Source organism: Leucoraja erinacea, chromosome 6 (assembly GCF_028641065.1).
Source record: "Leucoraja erinacea ecotype New England chromosome 6, Leri_hhj_1, whole genome shotgun sequence".
In the NCBI taxonomy this organism is placed as follows: Eukaryota; Metazoa; Chordata; class Chondrichthyes; order Rajiformes; family Rajidae; genus Leucoraja; species Leucoraja erinaceus.
The window spans coordinates 58,013,008-58,038,085 of NC_073382.1; the positions used below are offsets into that span (position 1 = coordinate 58,013,008).

At 41.6% G+C, this 25,078-nt stretch overlaps 1 protein-coding gene across 1 annotated transcript; it reads right to left on the minus strand.

Moving 5' to 3' along the window:
- Window positions 1-962: 962 nt before the first annotated feature.
- On the minus strand, window positions 963-24,017 carry LOC129698189 (interleukin-18 receptor 1-like). The gene is made up of 11 exons (XM_055637143.1): window positions 22,983-24,017; window positions 20,490-20,563; window positions 18,070-18,349; window positions 16,215-16,395; window positions 13,782-13,929; window positions 11,226-11,285; window positions 7,700-7,835; window positions 5,113-5,261; window positions 3,728-3,871; window positions 2,591-2,755; window positions 963-1,766 (listed from the first exon to the last, which is right to left on the minus strand). The coding sequence occupies exons 2-11, from the start codon at window positions 20,560-20,562 to the stop codon at window positions 1,429-1,431; spliced, it is 1,674 nt and encodes a 557-aa protein (XP_055493118.1). The 5' UTR covers window position 20,563; window positions 22,983-24,017; the 3' UTR covers window positions 963-1,428.
- Between the last annotated feature and the right edge of the window lie 1,061 nt (window positions 24,018-25,078).

The following is a 25,078-nucleotide window of genomic DNA, read 5'->3' on the forward strand; positions in this document are numbered from 1 at the left end:
AAGAAATTCTCAATGTGTAACTACTTGCTGTTAACAAGTGCTAACAGTAGTAGTTAACAAATCATTTGTGTCTGATGGCCGTGCAGCGGTTGTTATCCATGTACGTTTAAAAAAAAAAATCCGGATGGCGAATGTTTTAAAAAAAATCTTTATTTAACAAAGCAAATTCGTATTTCCATACTTAATACGGAACATTAGTGCGGGGCCCCCCTTAGGCGCGGGGCCCCAATTGGGAGCAATCGGTCCAATCGGCCCAAGGCCAGCCCTGGATAGATAGAATACCATTTATTGTCATTTAAACATACAACATTCAAACGAGATTAGGTTCCTGCAGTCATAACAGCAAAGAAACAAAAACACATAATTGACACAATTCCACACAAACATCCAGTGAATCTCCAAGCACCTCCTCACTGTGATGGAAAGCAAAAGACTTATTTCTTTCCTGTTCTCTGTTCTTTATTCTTCTTCTCCCGCAGCCAAGCAATCAAACTGCTGTATCGAGCTGATCGAGGCTTTTGATGTTAGAGCCCCTGGCAGACGATGGTAAGTCCCGCGGCCATTTAAGCCACGCCGGGCGATGTAAGGCCCTGCTCCAGGTCGATTTAAACCCCTCGATTCGGGCGGGAGAAGTTGCCGTTGTGGGAACTCCAAAAAGCAGTCTCCCACCAGGGACCCGCAAGCTCCCAATGTTACCATCCACACAGCCTGCAGCCGGAGCCTCCGAAGCTCCGAAGTCGGGTCGCAGCCGCGCGCCACCACAGCGCTCTGAAGTCGGCCAGCTCCGCGATGGTGAGTCCGCAGGCTCTGCGACTGGAGCCCCAGGTCGATTCCGGTTGGAGGCTGCTAGCTTCACTATGTTAAGCTCAAACGACAACGGAGACTCGACAGAGAAAAGGTCGTCCCCCGTGCAGGGAAGAGATCAAATAGTTCCCCCCCCCCCCCCCCCCCCATCTCCCCCCCATATACACAGCTAAAAATAAAACTAAAACCAGAAACATACACCTAACAGGACAAAAAAAAGAGTTGGATTGCAGTGGCCGCTGCCGTGAGGCGCCGCCATCTTGGATAAAGGGATACAAATTTAGTGCAAAGATATAACATTGAAGTCCGATTAAAGAAAGTTCAAAGGTCTTCAATGAGGTGATGAAAAGTCAGGACTGCACACTAGCTGATGAAAGGATTGTTCAGTTGCCCGATAACATTCTTAATTAGATAAACAAAAAGATTTTAATTAACACAAATAAATGCACCAATTTTTTTATTGCCATTTTGTTAAACGCCTCTTTGGCACAGCTGGTAGAATCTTCTCGTACCACTGCAGCACGTATTTTGCCACACGGTGCAATTGCAGATTGATTTAAGCCTGGAAAAGATGTAATGCCTGACTGGACATGCAAAAATAACTTTGATTTTCAAAACCATAAATTATTGATTCCCAGCTTGAACCCGGCGACCTTTAGCTGGCATCAAGTATCGTAGCTTCTTCCAGAAATAAGAATGTTTGAATTCAGATTTATTTCCTCTCCACTTCACTGTTCTTTTTGATTTTAGAAGAAGCTGAAGTGACTCTGGGAATGACTTTATGTTGTTTATAGGCTTGAATTCAATTAGTATTGGTTTTATTTGTCTTTCAACCAATACCTGATGCAGCCCAGTCATCAATTCGTATGTGGATTTGAAATCATCATCCACATAGTCTTTACTGAGAATTATAATTAATCTTCGGCATTTGTTAATATAAAAAAGTATACTTTCTGCAGATGCTGTAAAACAAATTAAGCATTTTGTTACTAAAATATGACATGAAGGGAAGAATTCCTAATATTCTGAACATAACAACATTAACCCAAAAGTTCTTAGCTGTTCCGTAAAGCCAGGTGATAAAGTGCTGATTGTAACATTAGCTCATTTTAAACAGTATTCCGAGTGGAGTAAAACAAACTGCCTTCACCCCTTCTATATATTTCAACAGCAATGGTGATCATCAACAACAGTTTGTAGCTTGTGTATAAATTACTATGATATCGACATGAATGTCATCAATGAAATGAGGAGAAATACACTGATATGTATTCTCATTATATTAATTATATTAATAATCATAATTAAAACAATTGTTTTGCAGGTCTATTGCCAGATGTGATTTAAAAAATCTGTAAATACTACGAATAAAGGTTCAAAGGTCACTTTACTGTCAGGTGTACCCATTAAGGTACAGTGAACCTCAAATTACCATACAGCCATAGCCAAAAAAAAAGCAACAAAACACACAACACTTAAAAGTTAACAAACATCCACCACAGTGGATTCCCCACATTCCTCACTGTGGTGGAAGGCAATAAAGTCTAATCTTCTTCCTCTTTACCTCCTGCTGTCAGGGCAGTTGAAGCCCCCATGTCGGGGCGATCAAAACCCCCGCGTTAAACACATAAAATAGAACAGAATCCATGCTTAGACACATTTTGGCTCAGAACCCTTCTTCAGAAGGACTAAGGGTGTTCTCAATACTTTTCATTGAGCTTGAGGTCGACCTATCTACCCAGGCTTCTTTTTTTGTATTAGCAAAACAAGAATGAACTAATCTTACCTTCTCCGGGGAGAATATCACGTTCAAATATGCATAAGCGATAACCACATTTTTCTTCCAGAATTGCAGGTAACAGCTCAAAAGCAAATTGTTGTTCTTCATTAGCATTAAGGAGGATCTCATCACTCTTAAGGAGTAATATATATGCATCATATTCTTTACGATCTGAGAATTAAGCAGAAGATATTGAGTAATTCGATTTTTATTTTAACGTTAAAGTCGTAGTTGTACAAAACTGGACCTTTGGCCCAACTCATCCATGCAGACCAAGGTGCCTTCCAGAGCTGACCACCTGACTAAGAGTACAGCCTTATTCCAAGGGAAGGCTGCAGAAGGTTGGCTGAGCAATTCTGAGCATTGAATCATCGTACATTGAGATTACTTAGTTTAAGGTTTCTGGGGATCCTTAACATTGGATGAATTCAATTTTGGGACATGTAGTTCAAGCATAAAATCTATGAGGATTGTAATGAAAATTCACCCCAATTGCTGGTAATCAGCACTCAAATTGTACGTATGAGAGTTGTTTTAGTTCAACTGTATCCCAGGCCACAGTGAATGGATGAATTTACAGATATAATGGCAGCCATGACATTAATCAGAACACCTACACAAACAGTACAGCTGTTTTTCAGATTCAACTTTAATTGTCATCGTCAGTGTACAGTACAGAGACAACGAAATGCATTTAGCATCTCCCTGGAAGAGCGACATAGCATATGATTTGAAAAAATATTTACATTAGCATATATACAGACATAGTGTTTTTACCCTGGGCCTCAGCACGAGAATCTGTTGATGAACCTGTTAAAGTCAAAGTCAATTTTATTTGTCACATACACCCGAAAGTGCAGTGAAATCATCCTTGGATTGCTAGTTTCTGCGATATTCTTTGGTGATTTAAAATTGGTTATTGTAGCAACGAAAATTGAATAGATATGTCCAAATGAAGGTGGAATATGGGGGAAACTTAGAGGTGAAAAAAATATAATCAATCATTCATTTTGTACCTTGCATCAGCTTGGAAGTTCACATTAACTTTATGGTCAATGAAACTGGGACAATATACACAAACACTACAATATGAAAATGAGTGGTGGAGTTTTGTGAACATTAAGAACTTTCTCCAAATCTTACCTCCAAGAGTTTCATCTCTACCAGTCAGGTCCCTGAAGCAAAGGGCAATTTGTACATTGAAATGCACACTAACCATTGCCAGAGCGATTAGCACAACAATAATGGAAATTAAATATTTAACAGTTCGCTGCACACTGCTTTTGCCTATGGGAGAAAAGAACGTATTTCAACTTCAATTTTGTTGTTCTGCTGACTTTTTACATATATATTTATAATTATATCTAAGGAAAAAACATTAAATTAAATATCCTTTAAAAACAGTCTTGTTTAGTCTGACCCTATCACAAAATTGTGACTGAATATTTCAATATAGGTTTCAGTGCCACAAAAAGTGTGTAAAATAAAATGTAAATTAAAGCAACAATTCAAGATCGGAGTCATTTCAACTTTACAACACATATTACTTATCTGGATAATGTTTTACTTATCTTTACGTGGTTTTTATGAAGAAGCCCCAGTGACTTTGATAAATTTGACAAATCTATTTTCCTTGAAAGCCACCAACCTAATCCAGACGGGCTCCTAATTTATATGTGCTATCCAATGCCTAATGAGGCCACTAGTTCTGACTGCATTATAACTTTGGAATAAGCAGGAAAGCCCGTGAAGGTCAATGTAACAGAGACTGCGGTCAGAAGCAGAAATCATTTCCCAGTCCTTTTTTAAACTGAGAAAAGTGAGACAGGCCCAAGACCCTGGCGCGATGCAACGTCTCACCTTCAACAGCAGCAGAAGCAGGCAAACGATCGCCGAACTCAGCCTGGGGCTCACGGCCATTGTGGTCCGGATCCGCCCCCACTTCTACTCCCAGAGCGGGGCCAAGAAAATTGAAGATAGACACAAAATGCAGGAGTAACTCAGCGGGACCTGCAGCATCTCTGGAGAGAAGCAATGGGTGACGTTTCGGGTCAAGACCCTTCTTTTCAGACTGAAGAAGTCTCGACAAGAAACGTCACCCATTCCTTCTCTCCAGAGATGCTGTCAACCCTGCTGAGTTACTACAGCTTTGTGTCCATCTTCAAATGATGTCACGCACTCCAGACGGCTGTGCGTACGCATGTAATCACGCCCGGCCTTCGTCTCGGCTCAACGCGACCACGAGGTCGCATAATTTGCATGCCAAGAACACGCAAGTGGGACAGGCCCTTAAGAGTTGGATATAGCTCTAAAAGATCTAAGGGCTAACGGAATCAAGGGATATAGGGAGAAAGCAGGAATGGGGTACTGATTTTGGATGATCAACCATGATCATATTGAATAGGGTTGTAGGGCCAAATGGCCTACTCCTGCACCTATTTTCTGTTTTTAATCAAGGGTTAACCAAGTTTCCAATGTCCAGCTGCTTCCCCTCCCATTAGCAGATAACTAAAACTGTTGGACTGTACCTTTCTCCTGGAGAAAGATGTATCCCATTGTCTCCTGCTCTGATGTTACACGCAAAACACAGTTGAAATATTGATTCAGATGCTCTTTGGTAACTTGGGTAAATACCAATGGTCTTACAATATATATTCCGTTTTCTGTAGTTGTCTCTCTGAAATATGCAAAGAATCTTACTTTGAAAAAGTAATATGATTGAAACATAAAAATAATCATCTCCCCAGAACTAAAGAAACTATATAAACATGAAATCAACAGTAACGTGCATTATTTGCCACAAAAAAAACCCCAAACTTGTGGGAAGTCAGCGGATCCGCTTGTTCCCTTTGCAGGGTGTTGACTCTGGGGGAGGTGGGGCGGGTGAATATTTGTGAGTGGAAATAGGTGCTTGTGGAAATTCTCTGGTTATGATACAATACAAATGTATTTTCCCTGATCTGGGCAATGGAGGTGAAACCTTACAGGAAGCTGTTTGTATTAAACATTTCCAAGATTTGAAACAGGTGTACGAGGACACAAAGACAAAAAGTGTCCTCATGGTCATTGTTTTAGGGAATGACATTCCTGCCTTCGACACTACAGGAAAGATAGGGGCTCGCCGGAGGGGAGTGCTCCGTTTCACTGGCCGGGGGCAGCCGGCAGCCTGAAGTCGCAGCCTGAAGCCACGGTCTGCAGAGTTCCAGCTGCTGCAGCGTCTACAGCCCGGGATCCCTCGTGGGGGACCTGGGGGAAGAAGAAGCCGCCATTGCCGGCCCGTGGATAACTTCTACCGCGGGCCCGGCATGGACTTACCATCCCCCCTGGAGGGGAGCTTCGACCGCCGGCCCTGCAGTCTACGGTGCTTCTGGCTGCGGCGGGGACTTTAAATCTCAACCGCCGGCCTGCGGCCTACACAATCTTGAAGCCGCGGTCTCCGGTGAGGAAAGACCGATCCTGGACTGGACTCTGGTCTTGTCCACGGGGGGGGAAATGGAAGAGGACGGCCAAAGTTTTTTGTGCCTTCATCAGCATTCATCACTGTGGTGGATGTTTATGTTACATGTTGTGTCCTGTTTATGCATTTTATTATTTTGTTAACCCATCTTTATGCTTTGTATGGAACTGATTTTTAAATTATGTAAAGCACTTTGGGGTCAATGAAAATTGACTATAAATGTGCTATATAATTATAAACTTATTATTATAGAAAGGAATTGAAAGAAAGACACAACGGGTTCAAATAAATCAGGGGGTCAGGCAGCGTCCCTGTAGAACATCTATAGGTGATGTTTTAGGTCGGGACCCTCTTCATCATTTTCTGCAGGATGCTACATGACCCGTTGAGTTACTCCAGCATTTTGTGTCTTTCCTTGTTAAACCAACATCTGCAGTTTCTGGTTTCTAAAGCATTGAAATAATTCATTTGGGGAGGAGTAAGATGAGTGTATCTCTAAATTAAACTAAACTAAAAGATATACACAATGTAGATTTTAATTTGACTCCCTCTTGCAAAAATGAATCAAAAATCTTACAATGGATGGCAACCTCTCAAACTGCTTCTGGCACCCATTGGACAGACAATTTAATGTTGAAATTAAGTGACCTTGTTCCAGCTAAAATATGTACTTCCTTCTATTCTTTCCATTCCCCTGACACTGCTTGCATCTTAGTCCCCTTATGTCCCAGGGGCATTAACAGCTAGTCACTGGAAGGGTTGACTGCATCACATCAAGGTTTGCATATCCCCCCCGCCCCCTCCCCCCAGCCCACTTTCTTCTGTCAAAACTTGGAATGATGACAGGAGGAAATGGAGCAGGCACTGAATAATAATGAGCAGATTAATGGCCTATAGCCAGCCATTCAATCCGCATCACAAAAGTGGAGACACAGAAATTAAAATGTAAATCTAAGTAAGGTCTTCCCCCTAGTGTTTACTCAGGGACTGTTTAATTTGAAACACAAAGAAAGGAAATGTACCAAAGACCTATGCAGTCTAGACTTTGTGTGCAGGAAGGAACTAACAATGCTGGTTTACACCAAAGACAGACTTAAAAAGTTGGAGGAACTCATCAGGTCCAGCAGCATCTCTGGAGAAAATGAATAGGTGATGTTTCAGGTCAAGACCTTTCTTCAGGCTGAGAGTCAGGGGAGAGGGGAACTAGAGATATGAACATGTACAAAGAACAAATGCATGAAAGGTAGGCAAAAGGACAAGTCAAAGCAAGCAACGATGATCAAGGAAAGGTGGAACCCATAATGGTCCATTGATACCCACAGCCAACACTTTAGGTCTGTGAGGTATTTTGGATACATTGTACATGGGTAGGGGAGAGGGAACCAAATTTAGTGTTGTGCTAAAAAGCGAAACAATTTACAATTTAATTTGGAAAAAAAAAGATACGGTGCCATTCGGCAAACCATTTTCATTTATTCTATTACATGAAAGAGCAATATGAAGGGGGAAAAAAACAATAACAGTGCAATAAATGGAAAGAAAAGCATACATCACCTGGGAAATATTGCTAAAGGTGTCATTGACAATAAATAACTTTAAGGTACAATGTGCATTAGTATGAAGGCAAATAACAAAAACAGCAAGATCTAACTGCTTACCTCCGGGAATCTTTGCATACTGGCTCCATTCCCTTACAGGTGGTCACATAGGTTTTTCTGAAGAGCCAAGTTAGCATCACGTCCCGTTTACTTTTGGGGCCAGCATAAACTGTGCAATTAATGATTCTTCTTTCTCCTAAATGTTTACGTAATTAGAGAGCAAAACATACCAGCAACAGTTGCATACCTTGTGATGCGCTGCATTTAATTGTTTTACTTAAACATACTTGGTGTACTCTTAAACCCACTTTACTGCTTTACATTCAATTTTGTTAATCCCCCTTGTAATTTATAAAAACATTTTGTGAACATGAAGAATTCATGAGGGTCCTGATGTACTGAGAAGATTTCCTGGAAATTGTGTCAGACTTCATCCCATCTTCCAACAATTTCCCTTTCAGATGCAATTTTGAAATTCAGTGAGAATTAATTCAATTTGTCCACCGTTCTGTCAAACATGGTACTGGTTCAGATGAGTGAAGACAGTGAAAGACTGCTTAATCAGTGAAATAAATGGAAAATGAAATAGATAATAAGTGTATAAGAAGGAACTGCAGATGCTGGAAAATTGAAGGTACACAAAAATGCTGGAGAAACTCAACGGGTGCAGCAGCATCTATGGAGCGAATGAGATAGGCAACGTTTCGGGCTGAAACCCTTCTTCAGACTGCTGAAGAAGGGTTCGCTCCATAGATGCTGCTGCACCCGCTGAGTTTCTCCAGCCTTTTTGTTTACCTTAGATAATAAGTGTAAGTAAGCAGAAGTTGTGTAAGTAAGCAAGCAAGTTGTTTCTGCAGCTAGGGGAGATTGATGAGAATGTGAACTAAAATAATTGGTTTATATACGACTAGTGGAAATGGGTGGTGGATGGCCAGAATAAAAACCAATGAGTTAAAGAGTTTGTTTCTGTGCTGTATCTCTGCAATAACCAGGGAAATATGGGATAAGGAATTATCCATCTAGCTGAGGGTATGTTAAAAGGAGTTTTAAAAAAGCTTCAGTGTTTAAGATCTATACCAGATGTAGAGTAGTATTTTACATGTGGAATGTGTAGATCACTCAATCTGCAGAAGGTTCTTGTCCCAAAACATCACACAGTCCTTCTCTCCAGAAATGCTGCCTGCCCCTCTGAGTTACTCCAGCATTTTGTGTCAATCTTCTAATATTCAGAAGTGTCATTCATACACACAAAGCCCTTAAGCATATTTAAAATTTGAGATTTTGATAATGTGACCACCAGGGGTGCCGGGGAGATGGCCAGCCCTGCCGGCAGTCTGTTCCTTTTTTCACCTTTTTGTTATTTTTAAGCGTCTGTTAAAAGTTTGTTTTTATGTTCTTCGGTTTGTTTTATGTGTGTGTGGGAGGGGGGGAGAGGGGGGAAATCGGGGGGAATCTTTTTATCAAGTTCTTACCTTCCCGGAGATGTGATCAATTTTCGGATCACATTCTCCGGGCTCTGCAGCCTACCATCGCTGGAGCTGGGAGCCGCCTCGGACTGTCGTGAGCCCCACCGCGGGGCGCAGACTTAACATCGGAGCGGATCCCTTGCCTGGGATCGCTCCCAACGCGGCCTGCGGACTTACCATCAAAGGCTCGCAGTCTCGGGAGAGGCCGAGTCGGGAGCTGCAGAAGGTTCGTCCAGCCCCGACGCGAGGCTCGATCGCCCGGCGCGGGGGAGCTGACATCCCCCCGATGCGGGAGCTGATGCCTCGATGGGGAGGGCCCGAATGCCACCGGCTACGGGAGTTAAGACCGTCCCGTCAACGGAGGCCTCGAGGCCCCCGACCGAGGAAGAACAAAAGGAAGAACTTGAACTTTATTTTGCCTTCGACACATTCCTCACAGTGATAGGAGTCACTGTGGTGGATGTTCATGTTAAAATGTGTTTTTGAATCTGTTGCTTTTAACTGATCTGGCCAGTGAAGTCCTCGTATGTTGCAAAACATACTTGGCGAATAAAATCTGATTCTGATAATATTACCTCCCAAAGCATATCAAAATGCTCCAGTACCCGATGCAATTTCTCTCCGGCAGCTGCTCTTTCTTCAAATAATCTTGCCATTTTTAGGACAATTAAGCCTTTCAAGGACTATGAGCAATTTAGAGAAGATGGAAGGCAGTGTTTTTTTCCCCCTATTTTACATTCAAGAGCAAGATTCAAATGAAGGATGGCAAGGTTGCAAATACAAATGGACGTGTAAAAAGTGAAAATATAGGAAAAACTGCCAGCTGAAATGGTAAACCATAGAGGTTGAGAAATTACTACTGCATATACATTAATTGTAGCAAATATAATTTATTGTTACATTTGGGAATGTAGCAAAGTAACTTTTGGGAAATTTGTTTATCAAATGGATCAATGGCATATTCCTGCTTATTTTAGTTCAGTTTAGTTTAGTTTAGAGATACAGCGTGGAAACAAGCTCCAAGGCCTACCAAGTCCACGCTGACCAGCGGTCACCCACACTAGTTCTATCCTACACACTAGGGACAATTTACAGGAACCAATTAACCTGCAAACCTGCACGTCTTTGGAATGCAGGAGGAAAGCAGAGCACCTGGAGAAAACCGATGCAGTCACAGGGAGAACATACAAACTCCATGCAGACCGCACCGTTGTCAGGATCGAACCCGGGTCTCTGGTGCTGTAAGGCATCCACTCTACCACTGCACCACTGTGCTGCCATTTATAATTACTGGGCCGGATCTTACTTGCACAGACCTCCCGTGCTCGGTCAATCCCATACCTAAATGTATTTGCTCTATTCAAAGAGGATCGGCCAGGTTAGACTGAACTATCAAAGTTTCCTGAACCAAGGTCAAAGTAGTGGCAAGGTCTCCAATGCTGTCCTATCTTTTTCTTCTTTCGTATGGCGTGCACAGCCTAAAGTTGTAGGACAACTTGTTCTATTTGATCTTATTTGATTGTGCTCGCCAGGTTGATTGCATTCATTGAAACAGGGCGGACCACGTGAAGGTTGCAATCTCCCACCCCAATGCTGTCCTATGGGAGCTCTATACAAGAAATCTCCCTCCGAGTTTAATAACAAACCTTCAGCACCCCAGAGCTTTGCTGACTATTAAAGATGTAATGTAGAGCGGTCAAATATTTCAACCTAAATTGAGAAGCATTTAAAGGTTATCTGGAGGTAATCACAGTTGTTAATTCTGTGTATCGAGGCTGACATCAAGACTTTACTCAAAGTGCTGTATTAATTCAACGAGTCAGGCAGCATCCCTGGAGAAGATGGGTAGGTGACAATATGGGTCAGGACCCTTCTCCAGGATCTAAAGAAGACTCCCGACCTAAAATGTCACCTATCCATGTTCTCCAGGGATGCAACCTGGAGTTACTCCAGCACTTTGTGTCTTTTTTTGTAAACCAGCATCTGCGCTTCCTTGTTTCTACCTCAAGAATTTGCATTTCCTTTTACCTTCATTCTACCTCATTTCTTCTCTTTGTACTTACCATGACTCATCTGACTATTAACATTGATAGATAGAAATTAATGCAAACTTTACCCACCTAGTGTGACTTCAATGTGTTCTTGATGTGGGTAAACCAATTTTGGTGCAATAGAAGGTTCTGAAAAGAGATTTTTATTTATAAAAAGGATAGAGAAATTAAATTCACGATTTCATTTATTAAGTTCACAATAATAATGAAACCCTGATTTTATGCACCTCTGATGTAATGTCACCTACTTCGTCAAAGAGAAGAAAGAAAGGATAAAGAACAGGATTGACGATGAAAATCAGGGCCAGGAGAAAGATTTTGAGAAGAACAATATTAAGGGCCTGTCCCACATGCATGCGACTACATGCGGCAAGCGCGACCTAAAGGGCCTGTCCCACCAGCATGTGCCTGCATGCGGCAAGCGCGACCTAACGTGGTCGCTTGAGCCGTATGGCCTCGTGGGGCCGGTCCCACTTCGATCGCCGGAGCCGAATGGAGTTGTGCGGAGCTCGTCCCGACATCGCGCGGGGCTCCGAAAAATCGACCGTGTTAAAAAATTCCGCGCGGCAACGGCCTGCCGGCCCGCAGCCGCCTCAATGCCGTACGCACCGCCGTAAGTCGTCGGACTTCGCTCGAACTTCACGTCACTCACTCGACCTCCGTGCGTACGGCGTCGAGGTGGCTGCCGGCTTTGGGTCGCACTTGCCGCATGGAGTCGCATGCTCTTGGGACAGGCCCTTAACTGTCTGAGGGAGATAAACTAATATTGGAATTAAATTGCTTAAAATATGCTATTAATATCAAATAAAAATGTACAATCTATGATAATATTCCCAACATTAATTCCCATGTATCTATTGATGCAAGAGATGAAATTTCACGAAATAGATCGCTGGACATTCGTATGTGCTTGGCCTGGTTCTTTGATTAAAATCATATGTCAAAGTCATTCTAGGAAATTCAGTAATAATTTGAGACCATGGGTCACAGGAACAGTTGCACCTTCTCAGTAGTATAAATGTTACAAGCTCCAAAAGCCTACATAATATGCTGCTAGATTTCCTTCAACCTCATTCGGAGTTGGAGGGAAGACAAGAAACAATAACATATATATAGATAAATGTCACCCAAACTAATCTCAAAATTCCTGGATCTAGGACTTAGAACATAAACTAGTACGGCACAAGTAGTACGACCCTTCAACCCCCAATATCTGCACCAAACGTGGTGTCTAGACCAACTCTTCGATTGAAATACAGCACAAAAACAGGCCCTTCAGCCCAACTAACCAGCTTGCCCCATCTACATGAGTTTCACCTGCCTGCGTTTGGCCCTATCCCTCTAAACCTTTCCTATCCATGTACCAATCTAAATGATTTTCAATGGTTGTTATAGTACATGTCTCAACTACCTCATAGGGCAGCTCGTTCCATGTACTCATCACCCTCTGTGTGAAAAAGTTGCCCCTCCCATCAAATCTTTCCAATTTCATCTTAAACCCATGTCCCTTTGTACTTGAATTCCCTATTCTGGTAGAAGAAAACTGCATTGATCCTATCTATTCCTCTCATGATCTTATACACCTGTATAAGATCCTTTGTTCCAAGGAACAAACTCCTAGAGGGATATAAAGTGCTGCAGTAATTTAGCAGGTCAGGTAGCATCTCTGGAGAACATGGATAGGTGACGTTTCAGGTCAAGACCCTTCTTCAGACTTAAGAAAGTCGAGGTCCGAGCCTGCCCAACATAGAACAAAATCCTAGCCTGCCCAACTGCTCCCTATAGCTCAGGCCCTTAAGTCCTGGCAACATCCTTGTAAATCTTCCCTGCACTCTTTCCAGCCTAATGACATACCTCAATGAAACATGGGCAGGGGTTATGGAAATTCTCAATAGGAGTTCCAACCACAATGCCACCACCTCTACCAGGGAACAACTCCAATGAATAATACAGTCCAAAGAATAATCCAGTTGATGTATTGAAAAAAATCAAAAATCAAAATTTTTAGATAAATTTGATGTTAAGGCTTTGCTAAGTGATTAATATTGGAAAATTGCATTTTTGTTCCTTGTGACTCCCCTAGTTTCCAAATGCTTATAAATCCTACACATTTTTTTGTTTAGTTTTAGTTTAGAGATGCAGCGCGGAAACAGGCTCGGCCCACAGAGTCCACACCGACCAGTGATCCCTGCATAGTAACACTATCCTACACTATGGAAATTTACACTTATTCCAAGCCAATTTACCTACAAACCCATACGTCTTTGGAGTGTGGGAGGAAACCAAAGATCTTGGAGAAAACCAATGCGGTCACGGGAAGAACGTACAAACTCCGCACATATAGCACCTGTAGTCGGGATCGAACCCGGGTCTCTGGCACTGCAAGCAGTGTAAGGAAACAACTCTACCGCTGCGCCAGCGTGCCGCCCTTATCCATCCTTAATGATGGATGGTATACCAAGAGCAATCTAACAATGCTTCTCCAGGTCTAGCATTAATCACAGCACTCGTGCATCAGAGGAACAGCATGCCTAAAATGTCTTTTACAAAATTGCACTTAATTGAGCCACTCCATATAACATTATCTCCTCAATCCCAAGACCCAAGCATTTAATCAAAAAATACCTTTCAATGTCAACTTCAATGTCCTTGTAACATTGTACTGTATTCCACTATGGCCAATGGTGAGTACACAAGTGTAATGTCCAGCATTTTCCTTTTCTAGACTTCCAAAGAGCAGTGATGATCCTGTGTGAACATTCTTCTGACAATCCTGCAGAACACATTAAAACAAATTTAAAATTGATACTTAAACGGACAGTATGGCTATGGGCAATAAAATACTCAATTCCTGTCCCAATTTAACCTTCTGGATTGCAAGTATTTACTGCATTTACAAATGAATTTCATGGTTCCAGTCTCGGCTAATATGGCAATTAAACACCCTTGGATTAATTGAGGGGACAGAAAACCACCAATGTGGTTACCAGTCCGTTTGCCAATACACATAGAGAGCAGCATTTTTAGGAGATGGAGTTTGCAAAACATTAGTAAACAAAAGGGCAAACCTGTGGCACATAGATTTCAATGTGGGCAAATATCTGAACCAGAAAGTATAGAATAGTGTATTTCTAGTGGAGAGTCTAGGACTAGATACAACAGCCTCAGAATAAAAGGATGTACATTTAGAATGGAAATGAGGAGGAATTTATTTAGTCAGTGGTGAATCTGTGGAATTCATTGCCACAGATGGTTGTGGAGGCGAAGTCAATAGATATTTTTAAGGTGGAAATTGAGAGATGCTTGATTAGTAACGGTCAGGGATTATGGGGAGAAGGCAGAAGAATGGAGCTGAGTGGGAAAAACAGATCAGCCATGATTGAATAGCGGAATAGACGATGGGCCAAATGGCCTAATTCTGCTCCTATAACTTGTGAACTTATGTTTCCTAAACAGGTGAAAGAAGCTCCAATGCCCCACTTCGATCATAAAAGAAAAATAGAAAAAAAAAAAGAGAGAGACCGAGAGCGAGAGAAAGCGGTGAGAGAGAGAGATAAGGGGGGGAGAGAGAGAGATAAGGGAGAGAGAGAGAGAGAGAGAGAGAGATAAGGGGGAGAGAGGAACGATGGCACGTTATAACCCACAGTTGTCCCATTCTGACCGCCGCCGAACCCCCCACAGCACCATTGCACCCTTCTTCACGGCGGCCCATTTATGTCTCGGCTCTGACAATTCGAGGGATCTAACCAGTAACAAAACTAAGAGCAGCCCTGGGCCGCCGCATTCCCAGACTCGAATCTGAGCTTGAAAAATCTCGTGATGGGTTGATATGTCTCATGGGCCATATTTTAGAGACGTCTGCCTTACAAGAACAAAAACAAAAATATACAGAAGTACAAAAATTGATAACTTTATTATTGTGATAAGTATAGATCTATTTTTTAAAAAATCTAATAACTTTCTAATGTACCGACAAAGTCTACATTCCCAGTGACCGTTTTTTCGCCGAATGGCTCCGCTCTATGATCTTTGGTCAGCGCCGCCTGCGGTGGAATCCAGTACTGCGCCGCCACTGCTGGAGCTAGTTAACGTGGAGGGAGAGTGAGGTAGCATCAATTATGGGGGCTGAGCCTACGTAATTGACTCTCCTTCTTCCTCAAGCCACGCCCCCTTGCGAGGCAGATGTGATCGCTGCCTCCTCTGGTGCTTTTTCATTGCAGTTTTATGATGGGACCAGAGAGCACAAATTTAATATATTTATCTGTGAAATAAGATACCTGGACTATGGAAGGTGAGGACATGTAACAAAGGGGTTTACAAACATTACATTGGTGACATACATAGAGATAGTAACATTGCCCGCACTCCATGCAGTTTCTGAGGGGTTGCGCATCAGAGGGGAGGCTCAGCTCGTCGCTGCCTCACCTCTCATCTCATCTCACCCTGTATTTGCAGTGGAGCTGCGCAAATTTGGTGATTTTGACTATTAAAAAATGATTAGATTCTTATAGAAATGACATTTGTAACACAGATCAGTGGAAAAATCTTTATATTTATTTTATTTTATTATTATTTTTCTTTGCTTAACAGCGGTTTTCCATTGGGAGTATGACAGGTGAGGCTATGCCTCCCCTGCCCGCACGTCCCTGGTTAAAGGCGAAAGAGGAAAGATTTAATAGGAACTCGAGGGGCCACCTTTAGACACAGGGTGGTTGGTATATGGAAGGAGCTGCCAGTGAAAGTAGTTAAGGCAAGTACAATAACAATATTAAAAAAAAACATTTAGGTATGCATATGGACAGGAAAAGTTTTAAGAGATGGTCAAAATCGGAAAAATGGGACAAACATATATGTGGCATCTTGGTCGGTGTGGACGCATTTCAGCGCTGTATGGCTATATTTCATGCCTTTCCCACTATGTGTGCATCAAAGATTTGCTCGTCATAAATTGATGTTTCTTCCAATAGTTTGTTTCACTTCTCCTCTCTAAAATGCTATTCAAAGCAAGGAATCATTTCCAAAACTGGTTAGTTGATTGACTAAGCATAATCTACTCACCTTATACCATTTCAAATCTTCTATATTATTCTTGTACTCTTCCATGTGTGGACAAGGCAATTCAATTGATGCTCCAATTACTCCACTCCGACTATATTCTATTTCTTCACTGTAACATCCATCACTTACCGGGGTAGCATCCAAAATTGCGTTTGGACCTGTAACATTGTGAGTTCCATTGCTATTAAGCAAAAGAAAGGGTGAAAGTGAGGAACATGATGTAATTAATTGCAATAAAGAAAAAATCCTAATGAAAGCAGTGAGACCAAGGACTGATAAATCCTTTGCCCCCTGATGCCCCACAATTTAAAGTAATGCAAGAAGTGACTGCAGAGATAACAGTTGCACTGGAAGTATCACCAACATTCCTAGATTCTGGAAGGTTTGGGTGTATCAATAAACTGCAATAAAGCAGTGAAAGAGAAGCAGGGAAGCTCAGTCCAACTAGTCTACAATGGTTATCAGGCAATTGCAGGTCTCCATTAGTAGGAAGTAATAATGATGCTTTAGAGATCTATAGGATTGGTTAACTAGAAGGAGAGTTAGTTAAATGGAAGGGAAATTGATTAAATGGAAGGAAATCCCACTTGGCAAATCCATTGGAATTGTTATGTAGAATGTGGAGGAAGGAACTGCAGATGCTGATTTACACCAAAGGTAGACACAAAAAGCTGGAGTAACTCAGCGGATCAGGGAGTATCTCTGGAGGAAAGGAATATGTGAAGTTTTGGGTTGAGACCCTTCTTCAGATTGAGAGTCAGGGGAGAGGGAACAGAGAGAGATATGAAGAGGACATAGAACAAATTAATGAAAGATACGCAAAAAGTCAGACCAAAGCCAGCGACGATGATCAAGGAAAAGAGGAGCCCACAATGTTCCAGTGTTGGCTTGGGGAAGCTGATAACGAGTATTACAAACAGTAAAACTCAGCAGGGTGGATAAAGAGTAACCAATGGAAGAAATACTTTTAGATTTTTTTTCCCCGAAAGGCATTTGATTACCATAAATGTTTTTTTATAGAAATCAAAAGATTAGTTACAAAAACAACAGAGGTTTGGAATAAAGTATTTCTCGGGTTGATAGGCTTTAACTAATGGATTGCTGTGAGGATTTCAGGTCAGGAGCCCTTGTATTGTTCATGACATTGACGACGGAATCAACTGTTGCCTAAGTTTGTTGGCGATGCTAAGCCGTGTGGGAGAGTAAACTGAGGATGTTGCATTAAATCCAGGGATGAGCGAGTGGGAGGGAAAATGCCAGATGGAGTACGATGGGCAAATGTGTGATTATTCAGCTTGGAAGGAAGAAAAGACAACGTGCCAATAAATGCATCCCTCTTTGGAAAATCCAAATGAGTAAAAACCAGTGACATTTCTTTTTCGCTACCTTGGCAATTCCAAATTTCGGAGACGAGAGCACACTGTGCAGCCATACTGTACAATTATCGGGATGCGAGGACTCAGCATGAGGGTAGATTAAGCTGGTTGGCCTCTGTTCTTTGAAACATAAGAAGTGAGACACAAATACTGGAGTAACGCAGTGGGTCAGGCAGCATCTCTGGAGAAAAAGGATGGCTGATGTTTCAGGTCGGGACCCTTCTTCAGACTGAAAGTAGAGGGAAGGGAACTGGAGGTAAGGAAAGGCCAGAACAAAGCTGGGCTGGCGAACAGATGACCAAGAGAGGGTGGAGCCCACAATGGGCAGTTGTTGGCTGAAGTAATTTTAGCATAAAATATTCTCAAGGGGCCTGACAGTTTGGATGGTGAAAGGTTGTTTCCCTTGACTTGAGTGTCAACCACACCCCACCACCGTCTCCATTTCCTGTATTTTACCTGGTAACCTTAATGCTACTTACAAAAGAGAACAAAAATATCTTCCAGTGTCATTGAAAGTTGCAGGCCAAAATCCTAACAAGGGTCCTTGAATAGAAATTCTGGACCCTTTGTTTAAGAGTTCCGAACGGTCAAGTTTAGCATTGTATTTAAACCAAGAGACAGTAAATCCATGTGTTTGAAGGTCACTTGTTTCAATTGGACTGGATCCATTGCACAACCGGCATCTCAAGCGGGCATGTTCCCCTTCAAGGACAAAGATCATCGTCGATTCAAACTGCAGACATCTGTCAATCTCGTATCCTAAACACACAGAATGAATTTTAGAAGCATTTCAATCAAATAAAACAGTTCTTTAACCCATAGGATAAAATGTACTTGCAAGTGGTACAAATGGAATAAGTTAAAAATGAAGAAATAATTACAAAGCACCTTCAATGTAAAACAAATTCTCCAGGTTCTATTAAGGTATAATCAGGTATAACCTGGTGCTGAAACAAATAAGTTATTCGGTTTGGTAACTAACATCTTGGACAATGCAATGTGTTTTTTTCTAAATTTAAACTGCAAATGCTGGAAATCTGAATATAAAACCAGAAAATTCTGTTATGTCAAAGATTTGAAATGTGTAGGAAGGAACTGCAGATACTGGTTTATACCAAAGATAGACACAACGTGCTGGAGTAACTCAGTGGGTCATGTAGCATCTCTGGAGATTGAGTTAGTTGAGTTACTCCAGCACTGTGTGCCTTTCAAAGATCGGAAATGTTAGCTCGGTTTCTATTCCCACAAATGTGAACCGAGTATTTACAGCATTTTCTGTTTTTACCTCAGATGTGTGTTAAAGATTATCTTAAAAGAGGATGGAGCCAGGAAAAATCTAGAGAGGAAATGCTGGTACTTGGAGACTGGACAGTTGAAGTTGCTACTGATAGTTTGGAGACAAATTTACTGAGTAATGCACAACCAACTTGGTGGAAGCAATGGGGATAGAGAAAGGTTTGGCTACAAATAGATTTAATAGAAAGACACAGATATTAAGGTTGAAGCTTTCGCAGATAGGTAAAAAATAGATAAATCATTTACAAAATGCTTCAGTTCCTTGCTCCACACAGCCTTGATCCTTACATCAGTGTGGGCATGCCTTTAATCCAAATATTCCAGCATTATTATTGTCCCACCGTCCCAAGGGAAATAACTGCTTACCTTACCAGCAACACCACTTTCAATGAACAGTAATAAATAATCTTAAGATGATTAGTCTTAGAAAGGATACTCCAAATATCATTACTTATTTTGTTTATTAAAGTCTTGTGCTTTCAATGGTTTTTCTTAAAATTCTAGTTAATAAATGGGGAGTAATTCTTATATGAAAAGCAAAAAATAGCAACAGAACAAAATGATCAAACGTTATGTCCATCCATTGTTCCCCAGCTACCTGTTAGTTACACCTCTAAAAACAGGTTTGCCAAACATAATTTACTTTCATAGTAAAGGGTTGGATTCTGCTCAATAATTTTTGGATTTTCAAAATGCCATACTGCCAAGTCCCTAATAATCAATTTGATCAATTTGCCTGTCATTGATGGCATAGCTAACTGACCCAAGGTTCCCTGTCTGTTCTTCACTTTCTTGAATAGTATGGACACATTACAATCTTGAAGGGACTTAATTCTAGACTTTTCAAAACTATTCCACCCATTAACTCAATAGTCATCATATCTTGCGTTATTCCTTTTATCATGTATCATCTGTACACTGTGGATGGCTCGATTGTAATCAAGTATTGTCTTTCCGCTGACCGGTAAGCACGCAACAAAACTTTTCACTGTATCTTGTAAATATGACAATTAATCATGACAATAAACTAAACCTATAACTTTAAGCCCCCTCGCCGGTAAACTATTAGGTTCGGGTGATTTATTGACTTTTTTGGATTTATTGGCATTAATTTCTCCAGTACAATTCTCTCACTATCAGTAATTTCTAGCATAATTTCTCTTGGCAACTAGATTCTGATTAATGGTATTTTCTGAAATGTGTTTTTTTCCCCCGTTTCAGAAAAAGAAAACTAATAAAAAAAGTGCTTATTTCATGTTTTTGCCATTTCCGCTTTTCGCAGATAATTTCCGCTGTCTTTGCAAATAACCCACAGTTTCGGCAGACTCTTCCATAACTGTCGGAGATTTTATAAACTGTTATTATGTCTCTTGCTAGCTTACTTTCACATTCTATTTTCCCCTCTATCCATTTATTGGAGTGATTTAGTGAATTCCAAAACAACTTCATCCACAGATCTACTCGGCAAAGATGATGAATTATAAATGCTAGCCATTTTTGGACTGGTATTCCTGCGATGATAATATTTCCTGATGCACTTTATATTCGCTGATGAATTATTTCTTTAAATGTTTGCCATTGATTATGTATTGTTATGTCTTACCTTCAGTAATGTCTCCATTTCTCATTTCAGATATGGTGAATATTAGAAAAAATATCCAGGGCAGTGCAAGCATCCTGCAATTCAGATAAAGTCATGAGAACATAGTTTGGCTCACTCCAGTAAACACATGGGTAAACAGAGAAGTGGAGCGGCTGGTAGAGCCATGGTTTTTTTGTGTCTTTGTTCCATCCTGACCTTGGGTGCTGTCTCTGTGGAGTTTGCACATTCTACCTTCGGGTTACTTTAGAGATACAGCATGGAAACTGGCCCTTCAGCCCACTGAGTTCGTACCGACCAGCGATCCCTGTACACTAACGCGATCCTAAACACTAGAGACAATTTACAAACTTTAATGTAGCAAATTAACCTACAAACCTGCTCATCTTGGATTGTGGGAGGACACCGGAGAACCCAGGCAAAATCCACATGGTTATGGGAAGAACACACAAACTCCGTACAGACAGCACAAGTAGTCAGGATCGAACTCGGGTCCCAAGATACGGGACTCAATTATACTGCTGAGCGACTGTGCCGGCCTACTGTGTAACCTAACTGTGCCCACCTCCAGAAGCTCCAATTTCCTCCCACATCCCAAGGACATGTGAGTTGGTAAGGTAATTGGCCATTGTACATTGTAATGAAATTGTAATAAAACCAGCCTCAGGAACAGCTTTGTTATCAGGCTTCTGAACAGTCCTTCCATAAGCTAGGGTACATCAGCCACTTTCAATGGAGATGATGGCTACACTGTGGAGAGCTATATTCTACACTTTGTATCTTCCCCTTTACTCTATCTAGTGTACTTGAGCTACACATGATGCATTTATGTATGGTATAACAAAATGGGATTAATGTAGGAGTAACATAACTGGGTGGTTGATTGACGATGCAGACTCAGTGAGCCAAAGTATCTGTTTCTGTGCTGCAACTCTCTATAATTCCAGAACTTGAAACATGAATAAAACTGTTCAATAGCGAATGCCTGATACAATTATGTAATCAAAATGTAATAACAGGTTTTCAAGATTTTCAAGGACAATAGCAGAGTCGGATTGGTTTAGAAGGATATTGGCCAAATGCAGGCAGGTGGGACTGGTGTAAATGGTATATTTTGGTTAGCATGGGGAAGTAGGGCAGAAGGCCCGTTTCCATGCTGTGTGACTCTGAGCCAAATTCACTGAAACATTACCCAAGTAAAATTGTTACCTGTCATTAAAGAGGGAAGCTATCCTCCAGTCATGTTTAACAAATGTGAATTTGGATGTAGAGGGAAAATGCAAATGTCAAACCCACATCCTTTACCAAAGTTACTTTGTGTTAAGTACTTAGTCGACCGTGATTTTAAATCTATGATTTTGTTAAACTATGGAATTCAATTGTTGCACAAGATTAATTTTCAATTGCTGACAAGAAGCATTCTAAAACACGCAATGATTTATGTTAAAAAGACAAACGAAATATAAATTGCAGTGACAGCAGAAACCACCCAGCGAAATCATGAGGTCTGTGGTACAAACTGTTCCCATGTAGTCTGTGTTATTAGCTAGTCTTAATGACCTACTTATTAGATATGTTCCTATAACAGTAATGCAATATTTGGAAACCCCCCCTTAAAAAGTTGCACTAAACTATCTCGTCCCTGACCCCTCATTCCCTGTTGGAACAACTTTCTTTATAATGCGATTTTCGATAACGCGAGGATTCAGGAGAACCGTGTGTAGTGATGCATTTAGCACCCTAATCATACAAGTCAGTCCACCTAAAAACACCTGTTTATTCCGGGTTGTCATTTTCTTGTGTTTTAACCATATTACCCCTAAACCGCCCCCACCTGCAAGAAGGGCCAGAGGAAGAAGGGTCCCAACCCGAAATGTCACGTATCCATGTTCTCCAGAGATGCTGCCTGACCCGCTGTGTCATCTTTGGAGAATACGGACAAGCTTTTGTTTTATTAAACTGGCACCTGCAGTTCCTTGTGTTTAAAGTATTTAATAGCCTTGAGTATGAAGAAGGCGCCCCATCCGAAGCGTTGCCCGACCAGCTGAGTTCCACCAGCACTTTGTGTTTTCTCCTTATTTTAAGTTAAGCCCCTTCTGCGGAGGAACTCGGCATGAGTGGTGCCTCTTCCCAAGTGAGTCCACCTGGCATTTTAACACTGCCACTGGTGGCTCCACTATATCAGCGGCGCCTCTCTCACTGGCAGCGGTGAATGAAATGTAACAGGTCTTCACCACTGAAGATAACGAACCTTTCGACAATTAACCCGTCCTCGCGGTCGGAAAACGCTGAAGCGATAGACGTTTTGATTAGAAAGCAGGAGAAGTGTAAATTCTTGGTCAAATTAAGATGATAACGAGTGGTCTGCGGGGCGAGATCTCCTGGGACGCGCTACACACTCAAGGGGCAGGCAAGACCAGCAGAGAAGCAACATTTATCTACCCGCTGGCAACTTACACGCTGACCTTACTTACACGCCCATTTCCAGCACAGTACCTGTTACTCGTTCTTTGAAGAAAGGGTCTGAAGAAGGGTCTCGACCCGAAAGGTCATCTATTCCTTTTCTCCTGTGATGCTGCCTGACCCGCTGAATTACTCCAGCTTTTTGTGTCTATTTTCGGTTTAAACCAACATCTGCAGTTCCTTCCTCCACTCGTCCTTTGCTGCTTTCTTTGCTCCAGGAAGGCAGGCGATCCGTGAAATTTGAGGCAGTATCAGATGGACTCACTTAGAGCCATAAATGGGACACCGAGTCCCGTCAGTTTCGGCCGTGGACTGCCCAGGTTTGTTTTCAACGAATCTCTGGACCATTCGTCGCAATTTGGCTACTTTTTAAGAAGCATGAAAGCGCACATTCCGGATTTCCCCCGTCCTTTATGGGAACAAAACAAGTTTCAGTTTTCAAAATGACTCCCATACGCCGGGAGTGTGGGCGTGTAAACTCTCCACTTCTCAAGAGTCGAGAGTATTTGATTGTCACATGTATCGGGAATGGAACTATAACATTCTTACTTGCTCCGCTTTACAACTCAACAAACAAATAATGCAATCAATTATCCGTTTGACCAGGCAACCAGACCATTGCCGTGCAAGTCGGAGTGGGTATTGCAACCCAGAATCATTTATAGCAGTTTGGTGCTGAGGTGGGGTTGTGGTTAGGAGTGTGCAGTGTGGTTCAAGAGCCTAATTGTTAATGGAAAGAACCTGTTCGTCAACACTTCTGAAATTTATTCCTGGCAGTAGCTGCGAGACGAGGGAGTGGTCAGGGTGGTGTGAGTTTTGGGGGCATTTTAGTTGCCTTCTTAAGGCACATCTTATGGCCTATGTTATGTCCATCACTTTCTACAGCCTTCTTTGTTCTTGGGTGTTTGAGTTGCCGAACCAGGCTGTGATGCAACTAGTCAATATACTCTCTTTGCCTATAGAAGTTCGATAGGGTATTTGGTAACATGCCATAACTCCCAAAACGTCCTAGGAAATAGAGGCAATGATGATATTTCTTTGTGATTGCATCAATGTTCAGGGTCCAGGATGCATCTCCAGAGATGAGCATCACCAAGAAGAACATGAAGCCGTTGACTCTCTCCACTGTCCTGCCGATGAAGACTAGTTCATGGACCCAAGGCTTTCCCCTCCTGCCATAAAAGCACAAAAGGCTGGAAATGCTAGCGTCAACAGAAAGACAAATGGGTCAGGGGTAGTTTTTTTCCCAGCTGTTATCAGGTAATTGAAACATTCTACCAACAACCAGAGAGCAGTCCTGAGCGGCTATCTACCTCATTGGAGACTGTCGGACTATCTTTAATCGGGCTTTACAGGACTTTGTCTTGCACTTAATGTTATTTATGTTATTCCCTTTATCACTGTGGATGGCACAATAGTGATAATGTATTATCTTTCAGCTAACTGGTTAGTACGCAACAAAACATTTTCACTGTACCTCGGTACATGTGACTATAAACTAAACTAAACTAAACAAAACATCTTTTGCTATGTGCTAGCAAGAACAGGAATAGGAGATAAATGCTGGGTTGAAGGGATGATGAAGAGAGAGAAGACTTCAGCTTTCTGGATCACAGGGACTATTTGGAGAGCGGGGAGGAGCTGTACCAGTTGAAAGGTTTGCACCTGAACAGGAATGGTTAGACATGTGGATGGGTGTAGTGGTTGCTAGCATTGTAGGTAAGGGTTCAACTAATTTTGCAATGTAAGGGAGAGAATAGATTATAGTAGAGGCTGGGAAACAGACAAATGTAGGAGAAAAACTAAATCTCTTCAGTAGCTAAGAAAATGGAATAGTAAGAGTACAAAAAGTAATAGGATCTTAATATTGTAGTAGGAATTTTCAATTTCATGTTAAATATTAACAACTTCTGTTTGGACCAAAAACAATCCTCAGTGTAATAACAAAAATAAATTATTCTCTAAGGATTTTCATTAATAATAATTCTATTCAAATTAAATCAACAGCACAAAAGGAAATAAAGATCACTATCTGTATACTGAAACATTAGTGGGATACCACAACAGTGGATAAGATAATGGTCTTTCAACAGCTTAATTTGAGATTGCCTGAATACAGTAAAACAATA

Coding starts and splice junctions, on each gene's coding strand:
- LOC129698189 (XM_055637143.1), bottom strand. CDS start 20,562: ATGCTTGCACTGCCCTGGATATTTTTTCTAATATTCACCATATCTGAA. Junction 3,872..5,112: donor CATCTTTCTCCAGGAGAAAG/GTACAGTCCAAC, acceptor TTTCTCCCATAG/GCAAAAGCAGTGTGCAGCGA. Junction 2,756..3,727: donor TAGAGATGAAACTCTTGGAG/GTAAGATTTGGA, acceptor CTTAATTCTCAG/ATCGTAAAGAATATGATGCA.